Consider the following 10,871-nt stretch of genomic DNA (forward strand, 5'->3'; position numbering starts at 1 on the left):
GTGGATAGCTCAAAAATGTGTGATCTTTTTCATGTCTATGAAAGCTAGTATCACCATGTGAGAAGAATAAACATGATACTGCCATTCTTGGATGATTCCCAAATAAAGTGATAGTGTGAGTGAAAAAGGTAGGGAAACTGTAAAAAAAACAGTTTTTTCTTTAATAAAGGGCGGGGGAAATGGACAGACAGGATTTGTCTTCTGCCTTCTCTCCCAATGTTCTTTTTCCATCTGTGCCCTAAAATAACCTACACATATAAAAGTAGCATTTCTTGTGACTGCATTCAAGTTTTGTGCCTGCCTATTACTAGTTTCACCTGTAACTGAAGTTATGCTGTTTTCCCTCAGTGAGAGTATTGAGGTTTCCCTACCCAATTGATCCTTGATCTTTCTATTATTTTTAATAGCACTTGCTTACTTGTTAAAGAGCTACTGTAATCACAGTCTTTACCCCAAGCTGTTCGGGGAAAGGATCCACTTTAACACTGTGATGCCAAATTTTTATTTCCTCTTTACCCTAAGCACTGCAAGAAAATAAGGAATAAAATTCTTATTTGGCTTTTGTACTGCATAAAACCTCTGTTGCATCAGAACCTCAAAGAATACAATGAGGGAGGGAATTACTTCAAGCATGAAGCTTTTTAATACTCTGGAAAATGCTGCTCTTGGATATGTAATACAGGAATGTGCTGCTCTTAGGGGGGATAGACTTTATTCTGATGGTGAGAATGAGTGGTAGAATCTCTTCAACTTGAAGACTATGAGTGATGACCTAAGTAATCCTCAGCTACAGCTGAGACCTCTTAGGTAAGGATTGACTACTTTTTCCCTGAACTTTAGTGTAGCTTTGGGATTGAATACTAAGCCAATTCTGCTGACAGACTTAACTGTTGGTCTTTTGCTGCTTGTCTGATAAAGGAATATTCATGACCTCACAGTTAGATAACACTCTTTTTTTGGGAATGGCTAATATTTCACAGGTAGTCCCAAAATCATGCTAGTTATCCTTTCACAGGTCTTGCACTAGTCAGTGTGCTTTCTACCCAGATGTAAGAAGCAATTTAGGGCCTAGTGATACTAGCGCCCAAGAATATGTGAGGGAGTAGCAGTAGGAGTGTTTAGACAGCTCTCCGTCTGAAAAAAAAAATGCTATTTTAAACTAATTGCTTATAATCTTATAGTGTGCCCATGCTATGGATCCACACCAATGCTTAAAGTAGTATGAATGAATGTTCTAGTGGTCCAGAAATACTTTTTGGATAATGTTATATGTGGTGTACTCTACTCTGACAGTACTAGTCCTGTGACCTTAAAACTAAATCTTCTACTTGGCTTTTTCTTCACTCAGCAGCATGGATGATTTGTGGACTGCATCTTAAGTCAACTGGCTTACAATTGTAATGTTCAGAAAGGTTGTGAAGTACAAACTGCATTTTAAAAGCCTGTGAATTAAAAGTCCAGGCTCTTTTATTCCGCCAGGTAACTAGCCACAGTGATATTTGAGATTTAATTTGTAACAGATGCACATACGTGTCAACTTTTGTTACCACTGAAGCTAGATTGCCCAGTAACTGCAGTCCTGGCAGTATTATTAGCTTGTAACTGTAGCAGGACTGGATTGCCTTTGAAGTTTTCACATGCTTCCTGCAGCATCTACTGAACGGCAGCTGAAGAATCTATTTGCTGCTTGGCACACCAGTAACAAACCTTAGAGGCCTCTGAGACTGCCATACTGGGAGCTTTGTTTGGACAGACTTACTGTCTGTGACTCAGAATTTCTAAATCATTATTTGTAGCTAACTAAAACCTCTGTTGCAAAGTGGGTGTGGTGTAATCACTGAAGTGGAGCCAGTGGGTTATGTTGGCTTGCCAGGTTTTAATTCTATATTTTAATTTTCAATTTGGTAGCATCTGTGTGGCATAAAGCTTTCCCTTTTAAAATGTCCTGTTTTCTGCCTTATATTGGAAAAGATTAATTACAGGTCTTTCTATTAAAATAAAACAATGGAAGACAGGAGCCAATAGCAAAAATCACTCATCGCATGCTAACTGTAGGCATACCAAGGAAAAAAAAAATGCACTCTTTAAAAAAGAGTCCTCAGATTCCCCTGACTGACTCATTGCCACCGGCCATCTCAGTAAACAAGACTATAAACCTCAAGTAGTTTCATGGCCAAAGAAATAAGACAGATGTCAGTATTCTTGCTGAAGTAATCTTTCTGAGAAGAATGGTTCGGAGTACTGAGATAAATAGACCTGGGAGCTGAAGACCTGTTAAGTTGTATTGCCTATGAGATATGTTGTAGCTGCATTTCATACTTACTTAGATTCATGGGACTATACAATTATGCTATTACTACCACTCAGGCTTCAGCAGAACTTTCAAATGGAAATATACATGTCTCCAAAGAAGGCAAGGATTGCTAGAAAAAATAAAATTGGTTCTTTGAAGAAAAACATTAATAGTTCAATGGTTAAGACTTAAAAAATAAGGCTGATCAGACTTTCAAGACTATAGCTTTCTATGCTGCTTTCTGGATTTACTTCTACATAGAATCATTTTCCATTCATAGAAATGGGTGTTAGTATTTATCTCTAGTCTATGTATTTCTAAAAGATCTAGATTTTCTTAAATACCAGCTTTGGCACCGTTTAAAATGCTAAATGATGAAATGAATCGTGCTTCTTAGCACTCTAGCACTGGCTGCCAGTCAGCATTACTCAAAATCTTACTCTGTTGAAACTGTTTAATTCTGAAATTGGCTCTACTTTTGAGTTTCAGTGGAGAACTACTAAAATCTTTATATATGGGATAGAGATCTATAAAACTGGTAATGATATGGGGAAAATGAATAGGAATCAGTTGTTCACATGCCTTCCATTACAAGAACTAGCGTGTATGAAATGAAACTTGTAGGGAGCAGTTTGAAAGCAAATTATGTTTTTCCACTAATTATTAATTAGTCTCTAGAGTTCCTTGCTGAAGGAAACTACAAAGTTTACAAGAAGTGACTGGATGTAAAAGAAAAAACACATCCAAGGCTACTAAATACTAAAATATAACCTATGATTCAAAGTACCTGCACTACAAGCATTAGAGGCCGAGACAGCATTTTGGTGAAAGAACAGAAATAACGCCACTAGAGTTTGCACTGTGCTGTTGTATAGGCATCCACTATTGACCATGAGTAGAAAAAGATACTGGGTTAAACAGCCCTTTAATCTGGTACAGAACAGAGAGTTGGTATCTCAAAACAAACTTTTAAATTGCATTTGATGTAAGTTAGAGAATGGTCTTTTACAGTATTTTTCTTGATTGTTCAAATAAACCCTTGTAGGTAAAATGGGAAGGACCCATTAACAAGGAATGGGATGACAGATTAAGGAAAAACTGAGTTTGCTTTCATTGAACTAAATTTTGGAAGAATCTTAAATGACAAAAGCTAAAGTAACTGAAGAGATCTTCAGGTTAGCTCTACTCTAGACAAGGGAGTGAGAATTCTCTTGGAATCATCAGGTGAATACCAGCTTTGGCTTCCAGCATCTGTCCAACAATCACCAATGCTATAAATGCAAGGATTTTCTCAGCACCAAATGTGGTAATATACAGAACAAGGCCACTGTAAATCTCCTTGTGCTATTTCAGCTGTTGAATCTTTCTGGTGAAAGAGCCAGGGACTTTGAATTTGTTGATGATGATGCCGATACAAGGAACTATCCGGAGTCACCAGTAAATACCATCACAGGGAGATTTGCTAAATAATACTGGAGGATAAAACACAACTCCACATTCAAGCTTGGGGAATAAGATAAAGAATCTTTTGTAAGTAGGCCTTGACTATCTTGTTCTTCCCCAGAATGTACTGTGAATGACTGGCAAGGAATGGGCGTTGGTTTTTACTAAATGACTCTGAGACATGTAGGAGGGAGAAAACACATTTTAATGTATGCTTTCCCCTGTCCTCTTTTCCAAAGCTCTCAGGAGGGGAAAAAAAAAAGTCTTAACTGCATTTTAGTCTATGATTCCTTGATTTCACTGTTAACGTTCACTCTACTACTGTTAGAGCTTTACCATGCTTTTTCTTTCAATATAAGCATAAGCACAGAGACTAAGTTCTATATAAGTCCTTCCTAGTCCTTTCAAAGCAAATTTATTTTTCTTTCTGCTTTTGCAGAGTACCAATATACATCATCTAGGTTCTCCAATCACAGCTTTGTACTGCTGTACCTTGATGTTTCAAAGAGATACTTACTCTAATGCAGTTTATAGCTATCTCAATCTTTCTAGTCAAGTCTGCCTTGCAAGATTATTTAAAAGTGTGGTCAGTCTACAAGGTCAATTAAGTACACAAAACTTTCCCTTCTTCCTGCTTGCAAGTTCTTTACTACTGTTCTGTGGCTTACATGCATATAGTTGAAAACCATTTTGAAAGCCTTACGCATTTATATTCTTGTGGGATGATTCATAAAATGTTACTACATAAAATAATTCTAGTAAACATAAAAAATAAGTTGGTGTTTACTTCCCCAAGCCTTTTTAAAAGGAAAAAAACCTCAAATGTATCAAAAAAACTGATACTGAAGCATATGTAGAAATTAATCTTTTTCATTTCTAACATGAAAACCCCTTTTTTAAATAACTAAACCCACTACCTCTTTACAATAAAGTTGAGCACCTAACATCATTACACTTGGCTCCCACTCCAATGGTTTGGAGAACGCTTCAGGTATTGCAGAACTGTGCATATTAATGGCAATGATGTTGAGATTTTGCTACACAAAAAAACCCAAGTCTTGCTGACACCGCAGTTTCGTCTTAAAGTAAATCCCCTTGATTAACTTTTTTCCGCCTTCAGCAGTGCTCTTTATTTCCCTAGCTGCCAGTACAATGAACTTCAGCACATAGGCAGTATGCAGATTAAAAAAATACAGTACAACCTGCTTATTATAAGCACTGTAAGTGAACTGTCAGTGCTCTGCACAGTGCAAACTGCAGTCCCATTACAATGAGGCATTGTACGTAATAAAATAACTTCATGGAGAAAAGACACTTCAATAGACAGTCTGCTGAATTCTGCAGATTTGTTGGCGATACCTTGGTAGTCACTGCTTTCTGCTGATAGTCACATGTGGCAACACAGAGGCCCAATTTGACAAGACCCTTAGCACAGGTTTTACAGTATAAAGATATGGTTGACTGAGTATTGTTTAATGCAGCTCTCTTCTTTCTGGCTGCAGAGGGGCAGAAGACGACAGCCAGTGCAGGATGCTGTATGTATCCATCTGTATGTTCTGAGTTTAATAAAGCCCTTTCTGGTGGTTTCTTCCTCATTCTTTGGATCTTTCCTTGCAGTTCACAAGTAGAGGTCAATGAGCATGCAGCAGGTGACTGCTGTCAGTCAGATTCCGACTTCTCATTGGATTTAGATGATTTACGCTTTCTCTTTTTCTTCTTCTTCTTTTCTTTTTTTTTCTTTTCCTTCTTCCTCTTTTTTTTCTTGTGTTTATCTCTACATTCTGAGGAAGTGGAGCTGCTGCCATCTTCATCATCCTCATCACTGTCATCACTGTTATCATCATCATCTTCTGAGGTAGAGTCCTCCAGGAGCTGCTTCAGTTGCTGTATCCTGAGTTTAAAAAATGGGAATAAGAATCCTTTCTAGCTCTCCTCTACCTGTAATAATTTATACTAGCTTTCATCTGTTTCCTTCCTAGCTTAAGAAATGGAAGCTGCACGCAAAGGGCAGGGGAACACTTCCTCTTTTGCTGAATTACAGCCCCGTACAGTTTTCACAGACTGGTAAAAGCAACTTCTTTTGAGATGAGCAGACGGTCTGTTACCAGGGACTTTCCATCCCACAGGATATCAAAGACAGACTAGCTTATGGGCCAATATTTATGTGTGCAAAATAACGAGGCAACAGCTATCACCAGACCACCATAAGAAGTTCTATGCTTATCTATACACAGATGCATATTGGGATTATAATATTATGAAATTCATTGCCCTGCTGATACAGAGATGACGTCAGTGAAGCTGACAGAATACACTCTAGATGCAGAGGTATTTTTGATAGGCACTCTTCCTTTGAACTTTCATGGATTAGTGGCAAATGGGGACAAACTATTTGCTTATTTTATTGTTGTCTTCAGTATCCTCTCCAAGGATTTGCTTTTTAAGCAAAAAAAAAAGCAACACACCTGCAGCAGCAGTACTACTGTATGGGCTACCTATAGTTTGTTCAATTATCTCATTGATGCAGTTCAAGTAAGAAAGCATTAAAGAACTCTGCTGCTTTATATATTGAATAATGACCTCACATGAGGAACAACATCAGGTGCCTAGAACTAGCTTTCTAAATCCACCCCTTCACGTCCACTGAAGGCACTTTGATGTACCAAATCTTAGAAAACATCTCGGTGAACTCAGTGAAAGAAAAAAAAATAATCAAACTGTTTTTTAGGCCTAAACCAAAACTAAACTCAAGTACTTGAATATTACGGCATAAATGAATACGACTCCTCTTTAAACTTTGCTTTGGGAAAAAATATAGAAGCTAATAGAATTAAAGACGTAGGAAGTACTACTGAGTGATCATTGAGAAAGCAGAAATGCATTATGCCAACATAAAGAAACTGCCATTAAAAAAAATGTTCTGAGTTGGCAAGGGTAGCTTATATCAAAGTTTCACCTACACCTTAGTATACCAAAACTGAGTATACCTAGTTTCAGTTTGGTATACTTGGTATACCAAACTGAAAATGCAGTTTACTACAGAAACACACTTACCTCATTTCTTTTTCATGACGTTTATTTTCTCTTATTATATCATACATTGGATCTTCATGTGCCTTTAAAGTGGAAAACAGAAAATCCAATGTTGGTAAAGAAAAGTATTTATCACTGACTGTTGTATTTCGTAAAAAAATAAACCAAAGCAACCCAACGCAAGAGGCTTTTATCAAAAGATGAAATATATTTAGCAAGCTTTTAATTCACAAGTATACTCTCAGACTTAACATGGTTAATCTGAACTTTTTTTTTTACTTCAGGAAAAGCTTATCTAGTTACATCATCAGTGAAGGGGACTCTCCTTAGGTATACTACCTCTCTCCCTCTCCGATCACAGCTAAGAGAACCCCATACATATACAATAGGAATAGCTAGACATAGAAGGAATACAGCAGTTCGAAATAATGAGCTGGGCCCTTATAGCATATTTTAAAAACTTAGATACAAGCACACAGGAATACAGGAGCAAGGAATATAAGACAAACAGATAATGAAGTTAGAGTTGTCCTAACATGCTATGCGCTACCATTATTGGCTCTTAAATCAGTTATTTTTAAATTAAACAGGAATTGCAGCAAAAGATTGTTGTGAAGGAAGATAGCAAATAAACTTTGCAGATATTTAAGGTGAGTTCATGCCGCACAAGAATGCAGCAAAAAGGTGGGGTGATAATTTCTGTTGGAAGATTCAGCAAACAAGTTCATCAGAGAGGAGATATCAGATGCTGACCGGAGGTGGGAATTAAAATGTCAGTAGCAAATGAAAGATGTTGGGAATGCACCATGAAGGGCTTTGGACATACAGCAAGAGTTTGATGCAATATAGAAGAAGCCTGAGGAAAAATGAAGAATAGAGGCAATCTGGTCATGGGAGCAGGCTAAAAATACTCTTTGCAGTAGCATTCTGATTGGACAGAATAAGTCCAGATTGCATTTTTTAAGGATAGAAATGAGGACATAAGACACAAAGTGATGAGAGCTTGATATACAGTTTAACAATGCAGAGCACCAGGAAAAGTTAAAGAGGTCACGCAGAAAGAATCTGCAGAACTGAGATGTAGCCTCATGTAGCAAGAGATCAGACTTGTAGACAATGACTGGATTACAGACCTAGACAACAGGCTTCATGATGTGGTTGTTCACAGTGAGAGCGGAAGGCTTGAAGCAGCTGTAATGTGGGCAGCTCAAGCTTGACTAAACATTTTTTGTTACGTTGACATTTTAATGACAAAAACTGAATACAATGGTTGAAACAGGTTCTTGAAGATTTCCAATTTAAATGTAAAAATTACTAATTTTCCTCTCGAAGAGTAGATTTTCTGCAAAGTAGTCAAACATCCAACCACATCTGTAGCTTTTTCTTTATTAGGAGATTTTCGGCATCTATATTATACTAGAGACAGAGGAAAAGTCCTTAATAAAGCATCATCTAACAGGCTTCTCTTCACTTGCAATATTATGCATCATCAATATTAAAAAATGCATGCAATAATACTACAGTATTTGTACTCACTACTCTAAATTGTTCCAATTTCTGATTGCCTTTAATAAAGAACGGGCATTCTTTATCTCCTGTTCTGTGTCCATAACGTTTACACCTCCAACCTTTAAAAAAAGAAGCAGCAGTAAATTGCATCTCTGAGCCAGATCAGAAGAAGAAAAGAAAAAGGGGAAAAAAAAAAAAGCATATTTATGGAAAATATTTTCAATTTGTTGAAACAAATAAACAGATACAAGTATTATGCTGATAAATGTAACATCCATAAAATGCATTTTTATGCATTTTATTACAACCTTCAAGATACTGGTTGCTTTTATATCAATATGATAATGTAACATCCATAAAATGCATTTTTATGCATTTTATTACAACCTTCAAGATACTGGTTGCTTTTATATCAATATGATGGCAATCTACCTGGACCTTGTCATCTGTCCACCAGACATTCTGCCCTCCCCCAGAGTAAACGGATGGCTATATGAAGGTCCAATGACATCTGGAATATTTTCAGCCTTACACTGCATGACTTTGACTTCTTTTCCCAAAGGCATCCAAAGCCCTTTTGTCGGGGCATGTGCCAGGAATTCTCGTGCACTTTCATTGCCTGGTACATCAGGTATGCAGTCTTCTGGTTTTGTTTCATTCTCCTACAGAAAAAGAAAAGGACAATAAAATCACATTTTTTTTAAACTTTGTAAAAATTAATGCCCCAAGTATGCAGGCCTTCACTTAATATGGAACCTATTTCCCCTGTAACATTTCTTTTTCTTGTAACACAAAAAGGATGCAAAATACCTGAACCTTTTAACAGCATAAAGTAATATTCTTTTTAACTCACCCTTGAATTTTCCAGTCTGAACTTTATTGCCATATTAATTCCATTTGTTCCCATTTATTTTAGTAATTTATTTAAATAAATAATATAAATGAAAACTTAACAGACAAGCAGAGACTTCTTTTTCCTCTTCCTGCTAATAAGACATAACAATTAAAAACAGCCTTTACAAGACACAGCAGTATTTTTTAGGTTAAAAGCACTAGATTATGGCTTAGGTATATAAATCTGGCAAAACCAATGATCATTATGAAAGGAAAGTATTTTTACACAAATATTTGAGCATAAGCAATGGAGAAGAATCCTGAAAAGATGTCATTCAAACTGAAAATCTGCTTCACTACAAATGACTCTCCTCTATCCGCATTATTAAATACTGCATTAAGTGTGCGTGCTAAGAGGTGACAAAAGAACTGGTATCATCCTATCTGATTCTGGGCATTTCACTTTGGATTCGCCAAGTCAAAGAGGTTGGCTTGTAACTGAGGAGCTCTGAGTTTTCCCGTGGAAGCACCTACTTCTCTCTGTAATTTATATAGGTAATGTAGACATTTAAGATAAATGGCTAAAAGACAGGTTGTGTGAAAATCCCTCATACTGCTAAAAATTTACTGCAATATATTTACCAACCTTAATTAGCCCTGGGGGAGGTTTCTCATAGCTGAAAAGCAATAGAAATATTGTTACTCTGCAGCTTAGCACAGACAAATAAATTGAGAAAATACAGTATTTCAATGGTATAGAGTTAAAACCTTCACCTCACATTTTCCCTTAAATTTTACTGAATCAACAATCACTAAGAACTACAGCAGAACACGGATTCCTGGATGCAAGCAGAGTGAGGCACAGTGTTTGTCACATCACTACACACATCTCTTGCAACCATCCTTCAGATTCATATTCTTGTGGGGGAACAACTACTTTCATTGCACTGCTTTACAGGGATGTGTGGTACATCCAGTTCAGCTTCAGTTACCATAAATGCACAATTCTCTCCTCTTTTTCTGTAGCACCCCTCCCCAAGATCTCACTGATCCCAATTTCTTTACTCCAGCACTGCTGAATCATAGGCATACTCAGCTGGAAATGTCAAGTCAGACCATTCCTTACATCTAGCTTTGCCAGTCAAACCTAGTGTATAATAATAATAATTTAATCATTTTCTCTTTGTGTATTAAGCCTAAAGACAGAACCTTACTGACCAAAGTACCATCTTTCCTGCAGCATTTCTCTGGAGTTAGTAGATATAAAAATTATTAAAATCCAACTAGCAAGCAGGTGCTACATAGAGCACAGCAACTGAGAAAGCACATGTGCTCAGGAGTTAAATGCCAAGACACTATGAAATGGTCTTTATAACAATAACTTTATGAGTGCTGTTTAGTGCATTTCATAACAAACAGATTTTTACTGCCACGTGGAAAGGAAAAAATGACGTTCTTGTGAACCTTCTGACCTTTTTCCATTAAACCCCTGTCAATGAAATAGCATAAACCTTTTGCAGCACCGTGGGCTACTGATGGAGTCATTAGGCAGATCTTAAGCCTTTTTTTTTTGTTTAGCCTTTTTTTTTTTTTTTTTTTTTTTTTTTTTAAATCCACTCTAGTGGAAACCGGCTGAACAGCCTCTGCCTTTATGCAACTCCCAGACTTCTAGGAACCTGGAAGAGACCCGGTTTTCCCCAACAAATGGTTATAAAGTCACCGAGCGGCTTTGCGAGCGGCGCCGAGGCCCGGCAGGGAG

General features: G+C 37.1%; 1 protein-coding gene across 1 annotated transcript; it reads right to left on the reverse strand.

Annotated features, from left to right (window-relative positions):
* Positions 1 to 5,126: 5,126 nt before the first annotated feature.
* Positions 5,127 to 9,789, reverse strand: RP9 (retinitis pigmentosa 9 (autosomal dominant); the record flags this gene model as incomplete). Its single annotated transcript, XM_009586446.1, has 5 exons — positions 5,127 to 5,627; positions 6,791 to 6,852; positions 8,306 to 8,397; positions 8,811 to 8,940; positions 9,759 to 9,789. Coding segments are annotated over 5 exons (547 nt in total), but the record flags the coding sequence as incomplete, so codon positions are not given.
* Positions 9,790 to 10,871: the final 1,082 nt, after the last annotated feature.

The sequence above is a fragment of the Fulmarus glacialis genome, unplaced genomic scaffold, assembly GCF_000690835.1.
Source record: "Fulmarus glacialis isolate BGI_N327 unplaced genomic scaffold, ASM69083v1 scaffold9201, whole genome shotgun sequence".
In the NCBI taxonomy this organism is placed as follows: Eukaryota; Metazoa; Chordata; class Aves; order Procellariiformes; family Procellariidae; genus Fulmarus; species Fulmarus glacialis.